Source organism: Octopus bimaculoides, chromosome 4 (assembly GCF_046866305.1).
Source record: "Octopus bimaculoides isolate indiv1 chromosome 4, ASM4686630v1, whole genome shotgun sequence".
Taxonomy (NCBI): Eukaryota; Metazoa; Mollusca; class Cephalopoda; order Octopoda; family Octopodidae; genus Octopus; species Octopus bimaculoides.
In genome coordinates, this window is record NC_142931.1 from 147,878,951 (window position 1) to 147,898,538 (window position 19,588).

Below are 19,588 nucleotides of genomic sequence, written 5' to 3' on the forward strand. Positions count from 1 at the left end.
TTTTTCCATGCTGGCATGGGTTGGACAGTTTGACAGGAGCTCAGGAGCTAGAGGACTGCGCCAAGCTCCAACATTCATTTTGAGAGGATTTCTACAGCTGGATGATGTCCTTCCAAACACCATGACAAGACCCCACTCAACTGAAGTCGGTGTCATGTTAAGGGAGATGACAGGTGACGAGGGGTTAGAGTATGACAGCCGGACTGAGACTTTCAGGAGATACATGGCTGCCTCGGTTGGCGAAAGAGAAGATGGCGAAGATGTGTCAGGGCATAGATTCAAGGAACAGAACACTAACATCGTTTAGACATCTGTCAAGAGGAGGAGGTGTTGAGATACGCTACAAAGAAGCGCCATCAAGTGGGTTTATGTCATATGTGGCTGAACAACAATATAAATGGCTCTTATTTAATAATTTTTAGACATAGAGAGGAAGAAGCATGAAAATCCACAAAGACATTATTCATGTTTTCTTTGTCCACATTTCAGGTGGGACATTTAACAAACCACCCAGTTTAACAGCACCACGATGCTGTACCATTTCCTGTGAACTCTGTACATTTAATTGAATAAATAGAAAAAAAAAAAGATATATTTATATACAAATATACGAGAAAATACAAGCAGTCAGTCTCTCTCTCTCTCTCTCTCTCATGCATACACACACACATTCACATATATAGGTAGACAGATAGATGTGTGTGTGTGTGTGTGTGTGTGAACAGCCACACACACACACAGAATTCGTAGTATTACTTAGCATTAATATTTATTCAATACATATTATGGCTGAATAAAATGTAAAAAAAAACAACACATACACACACACACACATAGAAATATATATAAAACAGTGGTGTTTGCCTGTCTACTCACCTGAGCCGTCAAGGATAGCAGATGTAGGTAACTTGATCTGGAGAGATGTTGGCTTAATTATAGCGACTGGAGGTTTATTAATCCTCTTTGCTAAATAATAATAATAATAATAATAATACTTTGAGAAAATTGAGAAATAACTGGAACTAGTCAAAGAGAAGAAGAAATTTTGGTAGACAAAAATGACAATGGTTCCTTCCTGTGGTAAAGAATGCTCTTGGCACAACACTGAAAATGTTACCTAAAAGACTGAAAACTATTGGAACTGAGACTCACAATGTCAACCTGCAGAAAAGTACCATTCCATATTCTTCAAGAATCCTAAGAAAGATTCTTGAGATTTGAGGAGAATTGTTGTCACCAAACCTCAAGATAAAATCCCTGCTAATTAATATAGTAATTAATAGCCTTGATAATAATTAAAGTCTTTTCTGTATAAGGGACAAAGTCTGAAATTTTAGTGGAGGAGAGTCTTGCTGATTCCATCAACCCTTGAAGGATGAAAGACAAAATTGACCTTGGTGGGATTTGAACTCAGAATGTAAAAACAGACAAAATGCCCCTGATTGCTAAAGGATTGAATTACAAACGCAACACACAAATGGTTATTTTGATTACTTACGTGGGATCACAGTTACATTGACATAGGCTTCACCAGCTCGGTTGTTTCCAGTAACTTCAAGTTTCAAAGTGTAAAGACCAGCAACAAGCTAAATATTAAAACAATAAGTAATTAAACAATTATAATACACTACACACACAAAAAGAAGACAAAAAAAAAAACATGCACATATTTCTTTTCTTGAAGGTTAAAGAGTGAAGAAGAAACTAGTGAGACAGATTTTCTATGGCCAGATGTCCTTCCTGTAGCCAACCCTCACCTGCTTCCAAGCAAAATAACATTTCTCCATGGCCACAGATGATTCCACAGAATATTGGAAATGAATGAATTTACAGTTATTACACAACGTCACGACAAGGAGACACACAAACACACACACATGCAGATCCTAAAAGCATTGTCTGTGGTTGCATCCTAGGCCCTGTCCCGATACCCATTCTGCTCTATCAAACATTCCCCACATCTCCACTCTTTCCCCATCCCCCAACACTCTGCGTTACCAGTCACTGCCTCCCCACCACAACTTCCCTCCTGTATTTTCATCATCATCCTTACTATATTCACCCAATTACCTCCTATCTCTGCCTCCAGTTACTCTCCATCTCATCTCTGCCTCCAGTTACTCTCCATCTCATCTCTGCCTTCATTCCCAATGCCCTCCTTCATCAGCTACCAAGTCCACGCTTATCTCCCTCCATGTCTCCCTCCCTTCCACTCCTTGCTCATCGTCCCCTACTTCCTCATCTCTCTCCCCTTGCCCTTTCCCATCAAGCTGCACTCCCACTCGTTTGTCACTACCTTCACTGCTAACTCCTACCTCTGACCATCTGTCACTCTCCCCTCACACTCTTATAACTACTCACCCCCTTCTTTCCCTTCCTCATCCATATCCTTTCTGGCCCCTCGAGGGTTTGCTCTGGCACACCATAACAACCATCTCTTCTTACTTCCTAGCTAGTCCCATCCACTCATATAATGTGGGGCAACCATTCATCTTCACCATGGTAACACATCTGGACTGGTCCCTCCTTCCATACTTTAACCACAACCACCACCAGGATGTTAACTGAAGAAGAAGATGAGGAAGATATATATGACAGATTTATTTTCATTTCTGTCCACCAAATCCACTCACAAGGCTTTGGTCAGCCTGGAGCTATAGTAGATGGCACTTGCCCAAGGTGCCACACAGTGGGACTGAACCAGAATCTATGTGGGTGAAGAGTAAATTTCTTAAGCACACACCCGTGCCTGGGTGCTCCTAAGAAACACTAACCAAAAGAAATGAGAAATATTGAGAGCAGTTGCAAATGGAACCCTTTTACATATTGTCCCTGACTTCAGATGTTTGAGCTGCAAAATCAGTCACATTAATATCTCCCGTGTATGTAGAGATTAATAAGTCGGGTGGGACTGAAAGATCCTCAACATGGAATATTAAAAAAAATAAACAAACATCAATACCATGTTTCAGAATTACCAATTCTTGTGTGCATATTTGTGAGTGTATATGTAAAATGATTTTGCAGAGACATAGTGAGACAACCTGCTGTTAGGACTCAATAAAGATAGGCTTTAGAGGAAAGCATTAGTTCAGTACAGGGCATAATATAAATTGATTGAATGACAAGAACATCATCATCATCATCATCATCGTTTAACGTCCGCTTTCCATGCTAGCATGGGTTGGACGATTTGACTGAGGACTGGTGAAACCGGATGGCAACACCAGGCTCCAGTCTAATTTGGCAGAGTTTCTACAGCTGGATGCCCTTCCTAACGCCAACCACTCAGAGAGTGTAGTGGGTGCTTTTACGTGTCACCCGCACGAAAACGGCCACGCTCGAAATGGTGTCTTTTATGTGCCACCCGCACAAGCCAGTCCAGGGGCACTGGCAACGATCTCGCTCGAAAATCCTACAGGAGCCAGTCAGGCGGTACTGGCAACGGCCACGCTCAAAATGGTGCATCTCATGTGCCACCCGCACAAGAACCAGTCCAGGGGCACTGGCAACGATCTTACTTGGCTTGCCGGGTCTTCTCACGCACAGCCCATTTCCAAAGGTCTCGGTCCGTAGTCATCGCCTCGGTGAGGCCCAATGTACGAAGGTCTTGCCTCACCACCTCAGCCCAGGTCTTCCTGGGCCTACCTCTTCCACGGGTTCCCTCAACTGTTAGGGTGTGGCACTTTTTCACGCAGCTACCCTCCTCCATTCTCACATGTCCATACCAGCGCAATCGTCTCTCTTGCACGCCACAACTGATGCTTCTAATGTTCAGCTTTTCTCTCAAGATACTTACACTCTGACGGGTATTCACATTGACATTACACATCCAACGGAGCATACTGGCTTCATTCCTTGCGAGCTTACGTATGTCCTCAGCAGTTACAGCCCATGTTTCACTGCCATGTAGCATGGTTGTTCGTACGCATGCGTCATACAGTCTGCCTTTTACTCTGAGTGAGAGTCCCTTTGTCGCCAGCAGGGGTAAGAGCTCTCTAAACTTTGCCCAGGCTATTCTTATTCTAGCAGCTACACTTTCAGCGCACCCACCCCCACTACTAACTTGGTCGCCCAGATAGCGGAAGCTATCGACTACCTCTAGTTTTTCACCCTGGAATGAGATAGAAGTTGTTTCCTGTTTGTTTGCAGTCTTTATTGCACCTGAACATCTGCCACAAACAAAAACTAACTTGCTAGTTAACCTGCCTTTGATGTTGCTGCACCTCTTATGTGTCCATAGCTTGCACCGGGTACATCTTATAGAGTTACTACCTACTCCTTTTCTACATACTGAGCAGGGCCATCTACCTGAAGGGGTTTGTGTTTTATCTACCTTCCTACTTATTAGGATTTTGGTTTTAGCTAGGTTGACTCTAAGGCCCTTCAATTCTAGACCTTGCTTCCACACCTGAAACTTCTCCTCTAGTTCTGATAGTGACTCCGCAATTAGGGCAAGGTCATCAGCATAGAGGAGCTCCCAGGGGCAACCTGTCTTGAACTCCTCTGTGATTGCCTGGAGGACTATGGTAAATAATAGGGGGCTGAGGACGGAACCTTGGTGGACCCCTACCTCTAATCAGCTTCATTAGCTTACAGATGTTTCTGCTAAAAGAAGCAATGCACTCAGAGCTGAGAGCTTGGGCAACATCCGATAGCTTCTTCAGAGCTTTTAAAATCTGAGTACACTGCAGAAACAAACTGTGACGTTAATGAGGTTGATTACATAATTCCTAGTCCCTTGTCATTCAATTAATTCATACAAAGAGACAGGGAGGAGAAAAAGAAAGGGGAGAGAGAGAGAAAGAAAGGGAGAGAGAGTAAATTGGCAATGAACTTACATCTTTGAGAATAAATGTCTTACTGTCTGGTCCAGTCATTGACCCTTGTTTCTCAGCACCTTTAGGGAATGTTATCATTGACCATTTGTAATGGAACTCCTTTCCTGCAATTAGAAAAGCAAGCCAATATATATATATATATATATATATATATATATATATATATATATATATATATGCAACAAAAGCAATATTAGATTAAAATAGTCATCCATATATCATACTTAATGTAAATAGGAAAAGGCAAACTAACTGTAGCATTCATCCAAGATATTTTAACAGATTTTTATTCAGTCTGGTGGTTATTTGCAACACTAGTGATTTTTTAATCACTGTTTTCGTATATCAATAGCAATGGAGTTTGTCTTAGCATGTGATTGGCAGTGGGTACATGCTACTGACATAGCCCAAAGACGCAGAAATGTGCATCTAACCTTCTCACCATTGCTGTTATAGTTTTGCATTCCTTTATATTTGATTTTCAACTCGTCCACTCCCTTCTTCCTCTTCCTTATCTGCTTTCTTTCCCTCATCCTTCTCTAACCTCTACCACCTTAACTCACCTCTCCTACTCTTCCTATTTCACTGAATCTCTTACTTAATATCTATTATATTCTATTTCTGTAGATGGCAATGACCATTGGCATTACACTGCTCACCTACAAGTCAAACGTCACAGTTACATAATATATAACTATACTATATTAGTAACTTCACAGTTACATAGTCAAAGCCACACATTAACAAGTGTCCACCTACAATGCAAGCCCATCTTTTACCGAAAACAGAAATGAATGCCAACAACAAAGAAATATGTGAACTTCTGCAATGGCATTTCATTATTCTTAGTTCACTATTTCACATTAACCGAGTTATTTTATGCATGGAAAGATATTGCAAGTTGGTTTATGATTTGGTGGAGCAAGATGTAAAGCTAGTTCAGGCCTGATTGAGTTTCTATATACACCTATGTGTATATACTATTGTATACAGCAAGTATAGTCAGCTATGCAAGATATAAAACACTCCTATACATCGTTAATAGCCATGATGCATGCAAGGAAAGCACATCCTGTCGTCATTTGACTAAAACCATGAAAATAAAATTGAATTTTGATGAAAACATCAAACATGCGCCATTGCAGTGCATTGCTACATTCACCATTTCTTGGTATCAGCTTCGGTTGTCCTGAGCAACCCTTGATGCAGTGTCCCCAGTCAGTCCCTATCACCACAACATATTTCGTCGTCCACTGTAACCATGAGGCCAACCAACACAAGCCATCAGCCCAGCCAGGTCTTTGGAGAAGAGAACATGGGACACAGGATCGAACACGAAGAAAAAGGCTATGGCCGACATTCCCGAACCATACAAGAAACATCATCTGTGAAAGAAATAGCAGATTGACTAAATGGGAACCACAGCTGCATGATTTACAGTAGATCTGGATTCCAATCCTAGCAAACAATGAAAAATATTTCCTTTCGAGGCAGTGCTCCAGTATGGTTGGAATCCACTGAATCAAATAAAAGATTGCTTTAATGTCCTCTTTTCCATGCTTGCACAAGTCATTTGAAATTTATATGAAAGTATATTTTATACAGCTGTATGATTTCCTAGTCACCATCCTCTCCTTTGCTTCCAAGCAAGCCAACGTTTCCCTCGAGTCCTTCAAACATGAACAACCCAAGAACTGGACAGGTTTTCACAGCAGATCTCAAATGAATGGACGCTGCTTGTATGATGGTGACATTTAACTACAACAAACACACAGCTTCTTTCAGTTTCCTCTCTACCAACTCCACTCACAATGTACTGGTTGGCCCAGGGGTATAGTAGAAGACAGCTGCCCAAGGTGCCATGCAGTGGGGCTGAACCCAAAACCACATGACAGGGAAGTGAACTTCTCAAACACACAGACAGCCTGCACCTGTAAAAACATTAATTTAAAAAGAAAAAATACAAACAAGGAAAAATTGAAATCTGATTTACCTTCTAATGGCTCATCCATAACATATGCAGTAAGAATAATTTCATTCTTGGGAAGTTGCAGACGTTTGTTGGAGCCAGCGGACACTTTTAATGGAGGCACTGGAAGAGAAGAATTGCAAAAGTCAAAAGCTGAGAAACAGACATCAACTGAATGAAAAAGAACTAACTGAAGAATGTTAAGTATCCAAAAACGGTGTAGCTGTCAAAATAGGCCAAATGTGCAGGTAAGAAGACTCAGTGCAGTGGTTCTATAACACATTGGTGAATGGAAATTTGTCTGTCAGTCAGACTGTCATATTTTAGATGAAAATAAGCGTCAGAAGAGAAAAGGCAAGGAATTCACTAATCCAAATACCATTTCTGGATTTATCTCCCTTTCTCATTCCCAGTTGCTAAGATCTACCAAATCTTTGTTTTCCTTCTGTCCAAGATGAGGAACTTTTAATAAATTAGGAATGTATCATTCTCACCCCCTGTGAATAGCTGTGTAGCCCCTTCTACAAGACCCCAGACTTTACTAAACTGCCTGTCCTGCCTTGGGTTTCATAGTCATGTGAGCTGCATAATGACCTCAATAGTGATGGTGCCATGAAACAAAGCACCCAAAAGTGATTGGTGACATTAGGAAGGGCATCCAACCAAAGCAGAAACTAGAGTACAATGTCATGCGTGGAACTGTCAGATTCTGTCAAAGTGTCCACTCCATACCCAGCACGGAACACGGACAGTAAATGGTGATGTGTCGTGTACAGCATTCATTACTTGCCCTCCACTAGAGAAATATCACAGAGAAATATGTGAAGGGGAGGCACAGCTGCATCCATTTGATGAGAAGATAATTTTGCTGATCAAACTGGAAGCTTGTATATCATTCTCAGTGGGACAGACCACCATCACACACACACACACACACACATTTCTTCCTCTGAATCGAAAATAAAACAACAAATACCACTGCCTTGTCATCATCATCATCATCATTGTTTAACGTCCGTTTTCCATGCTGGCATGGATTGGACGATTTGACTGGGGACTGGCAAGCCAGGAGGCTGCACCAGGCTCCAATCTGATCTGGCAATGTTTCTACAGCTGGATGCCCTTCCTAACGCCAACCACTCCAAGAGTGTAGTGGGTACCTTTTACGAGCCACTGGCACAGAAGCCAGTCAGGTAGCACTGGCAATAGCCACATTCAGATGGTGCCTTTTACGTGTGACCAGCACAGGAGCTAGTCAGGGCAAGGGGTCTGGTTTTGACCACATTCGGATGGTTCTTTTTACGTGCCACCGGCATGAGGAGCCAGTCAGGCAGCACTTGCAATGACCCATGCACGAATGCTGCTTATTGCATGCCACCAGCATGAGGAGCCAGTCAGGTGGCGCTGGCATCGGCCACAACTACCATTTCCATTTTTGATTGTGATTTGATCTTTTAGTTACAAAAGGGATCCATGTAAAACCAGCTGAAAAGGTATTACGGACGGTGAAAGGAGCAACACTTTTGGTGCACACACACACCTTTGTGAGTTTGTACACACAAACACACACAAATATACCTACATTTTTTATACACATACAAATGTGAGTTTATATACACGTGTACACACATGCACACACATACACATACACATTTTCAAGTTTTGACATGCTTAAACATATGTATAAGTGTGAATTTGTACACACACACACACACACACCTTGTTCTATCATTACACTGTGGAATGCAAACAGACCAACAACTTCAAGAGAATGGTAAATACTTACATATTGGCACTGCTTTGGTTGTTGTAACTATGGAATCAGTGGCATTCTGAGGTGTAGTAACCTACAAGATTAGAAGAACATTATTATTAGAGTACTGGGAGTTGGGTGTCTTGGAGAAATATTTTTTTGCCAAACCAAAACAAATAACCCATACCTGAATTTCTAGTAATGTGTGTGTGTGTGTGTGTGCGTGCATGCATGCGTGTGTGTGTGTGTGTGTGTGCACATGTGATTAGGAGAATGTGTGCTCATGTATGAGTATGTGATATTTAGTGTGTGTGTGTGTGTGTGTGTGTGTGTGTGTGAAACAAAGAGCTAGAATGATGTGGGGTGAGGCAGACAAGGCTAGCCTCAGAATGACTGACAGCACACAGTGCTCAAGATGATCCGCTCAGCAATGAGAGCACATGATGACTGAGGTCCTCAGACCACAATGGCAACACAACTGAGTCCCTGCCAAACTTACTGCTTCCTCTCCCCACCAAATCACTAAGTCAATTAGCTGGTAATTTATGTCAAAATTAGTATATTACTGCTTGGTGCTCCTTCAATACTAAGAGCACCAATGACATTCATTTACAACTACCGTACAATGTCAAGACAAGGAAACAAAAAGTTTCACACACACACACACACACACACACACACACACACACATGTATATGATGGGCTTCTTTCAGTTTCCATCTATCAAATTCACTCGGCACCTGCACTGACAGGGTCACCAAGTAACCTAATAGACAAAAATCTTTTGTGAGGGGAGGGGGCATTGGAGGAGGTGATCTTGTGTCGAATGATGAAAGGTTATAGTGAGACAGAAACAAGTATCATGCTGTAGAAGAGGTCCAAGGTTACCTGGCCAGAGAGAGATCAGGAATGAGGACAGAAACAGGTGTGCTGTTACAACAAAGGAGATGCATGGTTACCCATCCTGAGTGAAGTGCAGGAGAAGCAGGATGGAGATGGTGGTAAAGTGCTGAATATGCTCACAACGGACGGGGATCAAAATATAAACAGAATGGTCGAGCAAAGGCAGAGAACATTAAAAAAATATCAAGATTCAAATTATCTAGAATATTTCAGAATATTTAATCAAACATAAGATAGGGACTTCTATTGCTAACAACATAATTAACAGCATTCATCAATTAATGTCTGTCTTCCATGTTGGTTGGATGGTTTCGTGTCCAATGAAGGAGACAACGTTGGCATGGGTGCCAGTCGTCGAATTTAGTTCAATTTCGATTTCACTTGCCTCAATAGAAAAAAATTTTTTAAAATTAAATTCCCAAATTTTTTAAAATTAAATTCTCACAGTGGTGCACCAGCATGACCGCAGCCACTTGGCTGAAACACATAAATAAATAAATAAATCTGACTGAAACAATTAAAATAGTAAAAGAGTAATTAAGTTTGGCTGAAAAATGTTTTTACCTTAATTTTAGTTCCAGGAGAAACATCTTCTTTTTTTGTAGCCATACTAGAAATGCTGAACGGACTGGGAGTACTTGAAGTATTGGAAGAACTGGTGGTTGTAGAGATACTGGACAGACTAGAGTTTGTGGACATACTGACGGTCCTGGACTGATTCAGGGAACTAGACTGGTCAGTAGCATTGGGATGGCTGGAAATGGTAGTTGTGGAAACAGTGGAATTTGCTAGAACACTTCTGATAGTGGATGAGGAGCCAGTTACTGTGGAAGGTTTTTCTGAGGAGGTAGATACCAAAGAAGTTCCTGTGAAAAAAAAAAAAAAAAAAAAATCAATAATATAATAATTAAAAATTAATTAATAAACCTAATCAAGACATCGAAGCAGCAAAAATACCAAAGCACCAAACTGCTTTGTTGAGTTGGATTTCTAAAAATTCTGAGTTCAAAATCTTTTGGGGTCAGAGTTTATTTTATTATCATTCTGGGATCAATACAGTAAGTATCAGTAACGTATTGGTATCGATTTTCCAGTTTATAATCTTGCCTTACAAATCAGCATCACCGTTTTAATGTCCATTTTTCTGTGTTTGTAAGAAGTTCATTAAGACAGGTTTTTCTATAGTCAGCTACCCACTTTCTGTCGCCAACCCCCACTCACTTTTAATCAAGGTAAGATTCCCACCTGGCTGGACATGTTTTTGCAGAATAATGGAAATGAATGACATTCATTTACAGTTCAACTGTGATGTCAAGACAAGGAGACACAAACACTACCCCACACCACACACACATGATGGGCTTCTTTCAGTTTCCATCTATCAAATCCACTCACAAGGCTTTGGTCAGTCAGAGGTTATAACAGGGGACACTTTCCAAAGAGCATTTAGTAAACTTAAGTTCAAGTCAGCTAAAGTCATTTATAAATACAACTGAAATATTTTTACAATTCATTTGTATTTTAATATCTTAATTTTTTTATTGTCTTTTTTTTTACTTGTTTCAGTCATTTGACTGCAGCCATGCTGGAGTTTCGCCTTTAGTTGAACTAATCGACCCCAGGACTTATTCTATTGGTCACTTTTGCTGAACCACTAAGTGACAGGGACGTAAACACACCAACATCGATTGTCAAGTGATGGTGGGGGAACAAACACAGACACACACACACACACACACATATATATATATACACACACATGCGCGTTTCAGTTTCTATCTACCAAATCCACTCACAAGATTTTGGTCGGCTCAAGGCTCCAGTAGAAGAAATGTGCCCAAGGTGCCACATAGTGGGACTGAACCTGCAACCATGTGGTTGGGAAGCAAGCTTCTTACCACACAGCCACGGCTGCACCTAAATGCTTATAATTACTTTTTTATTTTGCAATATTGGTTCTTGAGGCACATCTCAAAGTTGTAAATAATAGCATGCATAAATATTGGGTGGAAAAAACCCTTTTAGAAAGAAAAAGTTAAAGGCTGCCTGTGGGACTTGCCAGTGATTCGTAACTGGCCCCTGTGCCGGTGGCATGTAAAAAACACCCACTACGCTCTTGGAGTGGTTGGTGTTAAGAAGGGCAACCAGCTGTAGAAACCTTACCAAATCAGACTGGAACCTGGTGCAGCTTCCCGGCTTACCAGTTTTCAGTCAAAACATCCAACCCATACCAGCATGGAAAACAGACGTATGATGATGATGATGATGATACTGGCTGTGAAGCGACAATGGCTGACTGTGTGAAGTGATTATTAGAAGTGAGTGTTAAGCTACAATATTCCATCAACAATAGATGCTGCAGTCACCAATGCCATGTTCACAATATATCAGTCTTATTTAAAGGTCATGGATGCCATAATTTATGGTATTTAGGTTGGGTAGCTCAGTGTTGTGTGTTTAAAAACCATGTCAGGCCTAACTCCAACATTCTTGTTGTGATCATTAAAATAAATACCACAACAGCAAAGTGACAAAGTCATTAGAATGCTGGATAGAGTGTTGCTTTGTAGTAATTGTTCCAAATCCCTGGGGTTTGAGTTCAACTCCTGCCAAGGTCAACATGCCCTTTCATCCCTTCAAGGTTGAGGAAAAGAAAAAAGTACCAATCTTGGGTAATGGATCAACGGAACTGTAAGAAGGTGGGATCAGGTACCTTGTGGTATTTGTTCTGGCTCTCTGCCTTCTGAGTTCAAATCCCACCTAAGCGAAATTGTATGGTAGACTTATTCCATTTCCTTATTTAACAAAGCCACCTGGAAATGTTGGACTTTTTGAAAACAGAATGGTAAAGTCTAAATTGGATAATTCAGTTTAATCTTGCAATGTTTCAATGAAGTTCACTCAAAGATTTATAAAGGAAAATAAGCCGTACTGGGTGCTGATTCAGTTGATTTTGCTGAACCTCTAAGTTATGGGGATATAAACAAACCAACACCAGTTGTTAGAAAGGAGGTGGGGACACAGACGTACATACATATATATACGCACACACATACACATATACAGTGGGCTTCTCTCAATTTCCATTTATCATACTTACAAGGGTGTGGTTGGCACAAGGTTATAGAAGACACTTGCTCAAGGAGCCATCCAGGGAGACTGAACCTGGAGCCATATGGTTGAAAAGCAAACTTGTTAGCACACACCTGTGCCTCTGTGTGTGTGTATGTGTGTGTGTGTGTGTGTGTGTGTGTGTGTGTGTGTGTGTGTGTGAGATGATTTCTTTAGTTTCCATTTAGCAAATTAACTCACAATGCTTTGGTGAGCCCAGGGCTATAGAAGACCCTTGCTAAAAGTAACATGCAGTGGGACCAAACCCAGAACCATGTGGTTGGGAAGCAAGCTTCTTGACTGCACAGCCATGCCTGTGGCTAGAAAGGGTTATTCTGGCAAGATGAATTGGAAACCAACTGAAGCATGTCAGGTTTTACAGTCAAAACCAGCCCCCCCCCCCCCCCCGCCCTTCTGCCAACTGAGCAACCATAAGAACAATGAGATCAATATCAGATATTTTGTTATGGGATTTAGTTATTCAGTGCTCACAATCTCAGGTTATAAAAGTAAACATGAGCAAGGTGTGATTTGAGGATTTGGCAGCTATTTCTAGCTGATATGGCAACTTCAGAGAGGCTCTCTCTCTCTCTGTTTAGTGTTTTCAACTGTTTACATAGCTGAACATATATGTAGCCATCATTACCAGACAATTTTGCAGAGAACATGCATTTTTTAGATGGCATTTCAATGGAGAAAGCATTTAAACACTTTGAATAATAATGTTCTTCACAATACAAAATTACAAACTCTCTCCACACACACACACACACACACACAATATCAATACGTGTGTGTATGCATTTGTGTGCATATGTATATGAGTGTATGGCTGTGAGTAAATATATGCCTATGTGTGGCCTCCTTTCCCTCCACATATTTCGATGATTACATTTTCTCTTGTAACCTGTCACACAACTACTGAAGTCTATTTATATTTCTAGTCTTTTGTTTGATTATGAATATGTTCATAATTATGCACAGGTCGTTATTATACCACAATCTATGTTCTGTTTTACAATTATTATATTTCTCTCCTATTTCTAAATAGTTAAAACTAATTAGTTTCGTTGTTATAATTTGAAAACAAGTACACAGAAGTTCCCCCTGGGGTCCTTTGTGTTGGCATTTCAAGCACACAAGATAGTTATCATATGAAATGCTATAGTTCATAACCTGGATAAAAGCACCTTTTTATGGGAGTTGTGAGCTCACAATAGGGGTCACAAATATCAAAGCAGTGTGAAGACAAGGGGCTTTGGATGCTTAAAGCCATCATCAATTATTTTTTTAGAAAAAAAGAAAGATATTTAAACCAAGTATGACATTTATATTCTAAACACATCCTTCCATCCATTTCCCCTGTCCACTATTCCTAAGAGAGTCCTGGGAGCAGAGTCTTCAGGTCCCTTTTCTATAGGGTCCTATCAGAAACAATAGTCATCACACTTTTAAGCTAGATTCCCAAATGTGACAAACTAAAACTGGATATTATCCAAACATCTTGTTCTTGGTCTACTCCTTGGTCTCCAGCCAACTTGGCTTGGCTTGAAGAATCCATCTTGCGATTCTTTCCTGTGACATTCTAATTGCATACCTGTAAAATCAGATCTGTGTCCTCTTAATGCAGAGAAGTAGGGGCTTAACCTAGAGAGACTCCTTGATCTTCAAGTCATGTATTTCTATAAATTCTTTGTCAAGATTAGAATATAAGTATGACATTTTATCAAAGGGCAGAAAATAGTCTGGGTCAAATGCTTCTTTTGGCTGTCTCCACATGTAAACTCGGCCGGTGGTCGGAAATAAGGTAAAGGATGACTCATTCGAGAAAATAACATCGTTCCACTGCTCTAGGGACCAATTCTGTAGGTTTTTACTCTACTCTAAACGCTTTGCAACGTTTGTTTTTGAAAGTAGCGATTTTCTGATTGCAGCCCTCCCGTGAAATCCAGCTTTGTGCAGCTCCCAGTGAACAGTTTTTGTGGAAACTGGGTCATTAAGCTTTGCAGTAATATACAATTTAAAATTTTTTTTATTTAAAACATTAAGATTTAAATTTCTAACAAAAATTACAAATTTTCTCTTGTTCCATCCAACCCTAACTATAAACCTTAGCGAACATACACAATTTTTTTAATATATATATATATATATATATATATATATATATATATATATATATATCACCATTTTCCGTTCACTTTCCATGCTGGCACAATAGTTGGAGGGATTGCCACAATTTATGTTGGCAAATATTTAGAGGTATGCCTCAATTCTCTCTCTATTCCATTTGAATAAATCTTCATCCCTAACACACATTCATTCTTATGTGTGTGTGTGCGTGCATGGTGTGGGGGTAGGGTGGAGTATGTAGGAGTGGGATGTGTGGGTGTGGATGGAAGGAGGTTGGAGAGGAAGGAGGTGTCAGATGAAGAGGGGAGGGGAGTTGAGCCCAAGTGTGTGTGTGTGTGTGTGGGGGGTTATCTCATCAGAGCATAACAATTGTAAACAAGCATCACCATTAAACATACACTTGGACTAATGGTTAGAGTGGTTTCGCTCACAATTGTCAGACCATGGTTTCAATTCCTTGACTGGGCATTGCATTGTGTTCTTGAGCAAGACATTTCATTTCCCATTGCTCCAGTCCACTCAGCTGTAAAAGGGTGACCCTATGACATATGGGTGTCCAGGTCAGGAGGAATATTGTGATCTCAGTTCATTCATACACCATGGAAGCAGGCAGGGCAACTGGCCTGATGAGTCCTATGGCTCAACGTACAACCAAGACACATTCATCTGTGTGGTTGTAAAGTTCATTCCAATCTATCGCCATGTCTGCTCCACCCTGAAGTCTCTGGAGGAATGGTGATGTACAAGAATGCTGCATGCAATACTGAACGTCAAACAAAGAACAAGTTATTAACAAGAATCCATGTAGGAGGTTACCAGGGATGTGTGAGAAAATAACAGTTGAAAGAATGTAACAATAACAAAGCTATAATCCAAGACAGGTCTGTCACAAGCCCTAAGGACTCATAAGGCAAGGGCTTCACCCAGTTTCCATGGTACATAAGAGACCAAAATTATAACATTCCCCTTTCTCTGAATGAGATGCCAGTCCATCACAAGGTTAACTTCCCAGCTAATGCTGGAACTCGTTTTACAGGTGAGGAAACTGGAGCAACATGAAGTGCTTTACCTAAGAAAACAATACAACATCTAATCTGGGAATCAAAACCACAATCTTATAATCATGCATGCAACATGCTAACCCAATGGTGATGTCTGGATCAGATCCAAAACCTGGATGCTTTTTAAGGAGCTGCACCAAAAAAAGGTAAAACACAAATCAAAGGAAAGTTCATTACATTTATAGTGAGAAGACCATTGAGGGTCGCCCGAAACCCTGGGATCCACAATTCAGAACCATTGCCCTAACCATTGATACACTAAGCTTCTCTTGTATTGCCAGGAAAACCAGAAAAAAAGCTAAGATTGCCAAATATGCAGTGAAAAATGGGAAGCAATAGACAATAATTACCAAGAACATAACACTATCAAAGACAAACATTATTAGAATAAAGATTGTTTGCCAACATAACATGGTGGTCCTGGTTTAGGACGAATGTTGCTGTAATTTAGCCCCAGGAGACATCGTCTCCAGCTGGCTATACGACATGATCTGTGTCTACATTTTCGAACAAGGGAATCTAGCACAAAGGAATCTACTTTTGAGCTGAGTGGGGGGGTGCTAGGTTCCCTTGTTCGAAAGTATAAGAACACGGATCGTGTCATGTGGCCAGCTGGGGACGCAGTCTCCTGGGGCTAAATTACAGTAACATTTGTCCTAAACCAGGACTGCCATGTTATGTTGGCAAACAATCCTTACTCCAAAGTACTGTTGCTGAATATCTCTCGTTGTGAGATTTACAAATAGTAATTCTCTAATTATTAGAATAGAATGGAATAACGGATTTTGTCTGGTTCATATTATTGAATTCTTACAAGAAATTCATCTACAAAAAAAAATACATTAGGTCAGTCAAGATTGAAATAAAGCCAGACCAAAAAGTCTGTAAGAATCAAGAAAGATATGACAAAATTATGTTAATTAAAATAATAGAATCAGAATTTAAATATGTAAAGATATGTAACAGATGTTAAATAAATGTTTATAAAAGTTTTTTTTTTTTGCACAAGACAGAACAACCCTTCAATGACTGGCAAAAAAACATCAATCAGTCAGTGTATAATTTCTATTATTAACATAATAAACCAATATTCTTGTCAAGAATTTACCATATTACCATCCCAGGGCTTGACTGCTGGTGCAATTGTTGAATCAATCAATAAAACTCACAGCTGCTGCCATCACCACCACTGATATTTTAATGTCCATTTCTATCTGTTATGGTGATCAGGACAGATTTGCCAGTGGGCGTCTTGATCCTCTCTTATCTCATCTCTTGACCACCGGTCATCTCATCTATGAAGTCCCAACATCTTAAGATCTAATCTCACCATTTCTTTTGATATTTTCCTCCTCTATCCTGAGACAGTCCACTGACTTCACCATCTAACACTCGGGTAACATGTTCATACCAGAATACCATCAAATTATCATCATCATCATCATTTTAATGTCCACCTTTCCGTAATACTAAAATCTACAGCTGGATGCCCTTCCTGTCACCAACTCTCACCTGCTTCCAACTGAGGTAATCTTTCCCCATGGTCAGATATGTTTCACAGAATATTGGAAATGAATGACACTGCTTCTATAACACAGACAATCATTTACAACTATCAAACAATATCAAGAACACACACTCACACAAACACACAAAAACAGATCAATACAAGCTACAGATGTTTCAATAGCAAGGTAATTTATTCATAATTGGTATATTACACAATCTAAAATCACCTACTGTTTCATCAGGCATCTGAACTATCAGCAAATAAAAATCGACTGCACACTGCTAACCAAACACATGCTGGAAGCTACCAAGCTGTTAATCACAGTTGAAACAATTGACATACACACACACAAACAGGCCTCTTTCAGTTTCTCTCCACCAAATCCACTCAGGCTTGTATTCCAGCCTGTTGTCTAACTAAACCTTATATTATGTATAGACAGCTAAAGGCTGTGTTCGTTTGAAACTTGTGCCTAAATCAATCCTAAACTAATAATAGACAAAGTTTAAACCAGGACTTGAGAACTATTTACACTCAGCGTAAGGTAACTTTAAATCAGAATGTAGAAATTCCTATGTCAACACCTAAATAAATCTTAAAGTTTTATATACAAAAACCTTATCCTCATAGTTTAAAATTGCTGGTGCCATTACAGTGTTTTGTTTCAATGTTATACATTACTACAGGATACGAAGATAGAATTCTGAGGAGACTTTCTGACACAGCTGTTTTGGTGTTGTTTATTTGGCATCACAAATCAATCCACACTTATCTGATGTCACCCCCACCCCCGCTGCTTATGTGTACCAGCATGTTTCTCTTTATGTGCCTGGGGAGAGGGGAAGTGTTTAGGTCAATTATATTCAATCAGTTAATTGTAATCTCTCTTTCTCTCTCACTATCTGCATGCATATATTTCTATGCACGCGTGTGCACGTGTGTGTGTGTGCCTCTAGTGTCAAAACAAGATGAATGTCCAGTCAGACGTGCCAAATTGTCAGCATTCAAACAGCTGCACAATCACTTCATTCCCCCCAAAAAGTAGGTAGATGTAAATAACTTATCTGTTTATAAAACATCTTTGTGGACAAAGAAAGAAAAATCAGCTGAGCTACTTTCAATCCCATGTTGGGATTTCATCAGCAATTAAGGATCCGTTTAACTGTCAACAGAGCCACAACTTAGAAACCCTTGACTAAGGGCTTAATTAAATTAAGGTTGTCTGTGAGATCCTCCTTTTTCAGTCCAGGAACATACAGCACATACCAAGATGGTAATTATATCAGTGTGTGTGTGTGTGTGTGTGTGTGTGTGTGTGTGTGTGTGTGTATATATATATCATCATCATCGTTTAACATCAGTTTTCCATGCTGGCATGGGTTGGATGGTTCGACTGGGGTCTGGGAAGCCAGGAGGCTGCACCAGGCTCCAGTCTGATCTGGCAGTATTTTCTACAGCTGGAAGCCCTTCCTAACACCAACCACTCTGAGAGTGTAGTGGGGGCTTTTTACATGCCACTGGCACAGGGGCCAGAGAGGGCTGGCAACAACCATGATCAGTTGGTGCTTTTTACGTGCCACTGGCAGAGAAGCCAGCCAAGGCGGCGCTGGCATCGGCCACGTTCGGATGGTGCTTTTTACGTGCCACCGGCACAGGGATCACAGCTACAATTTCCATTTGATTTTCATGTGCTTGACTCAATAGGTCTCCTCAAGCATGGCATGTCACCCTACGATCCAAGGTACTTTTAAGTGGGCTGGTTATGCGACACTGGAGTTGGTTACACACACACACACACACACACACACACACACACACACACACACACACACACAGAATATTGGCTAAAATTTTATATTCTGTAGTGCAAGAAAGTCTATATTTTGAATAGTTTTTACATAAAACATAATAGCTAAAAGTAATTACGAGAACATGTTGGCCCTATTTGCTTTGAGATCTCATGGGCTTGTGACCTTTCCCTAAGCACTTTAATGACTTAACTGGTACAACATATTGTAATGAAGAGGGAAAAGGAAAAAAAAAAAAATGAGACATTATTTAAGGAGTGGAAATACTGAGAATGAATTATCTTCATTTTCAGATCACGTTTAATAATAATAATGATTGTCTTTATGAACAAATGCCTCGTTAAACATTTGATCTCAAAATGGGCATTGAATAAGCCAATCACTAGTTAATTGGAGACTACAGAAATACATGGTGAGGTACCCCCAGATACAAATGATTCTCTAAAAAAGCAAATTTGGAAAATGAACAGTTTTTCTGAAGAAAATAAAAATTGCATAC

General features: G+C 40.2%; 1 protein-coding gene across 5 annotated transcripts in view; it reads right to left on the reverse strand.

The window, feature by feature from the left end:
- The window catches only part of LOC106884249 (dyslexia-associated protein KIAA0319-like protein), a 94,010-nt gene that overhangs the window by 23,610 nt on the left and 50,812 nt on the right, over positions 1 to 19,588 (reverse strand). For all 5 annotated transcript variants that reach the window (XM_089351735.1, XM_089351732.1, XM_089351734.1 and 2 more), the window contains 6 exons: positions 10,031 to 10,332; positions 8,597 to 8,657; positions 6,835 to 6,933; positions 4,842 to 4,945; positions 1,499 to 1,586; positions 877 to 966 (listed from right to left, as the gene is read on the reverse strand). In XM_089351735.1, the coding sequence (XP_089207861.1) occupies positions 877 to 966; positions 1,499 to 1,586; positions 4,842 to 4,945; positions 6,835 to 6,933; positions 8,597 to 8,657; positions 10,031 to 10,332 (744 nt within the window). The remainder of the gene's footprint in view (positions 1 to 876; positions 967 to 1,498; positions 1,587 to 4,841; positions 4,946 to 6,834; positions 6,934 to 8,596; positions 8,658 to 10,030; positions 10,333 to 19,588) is intronic.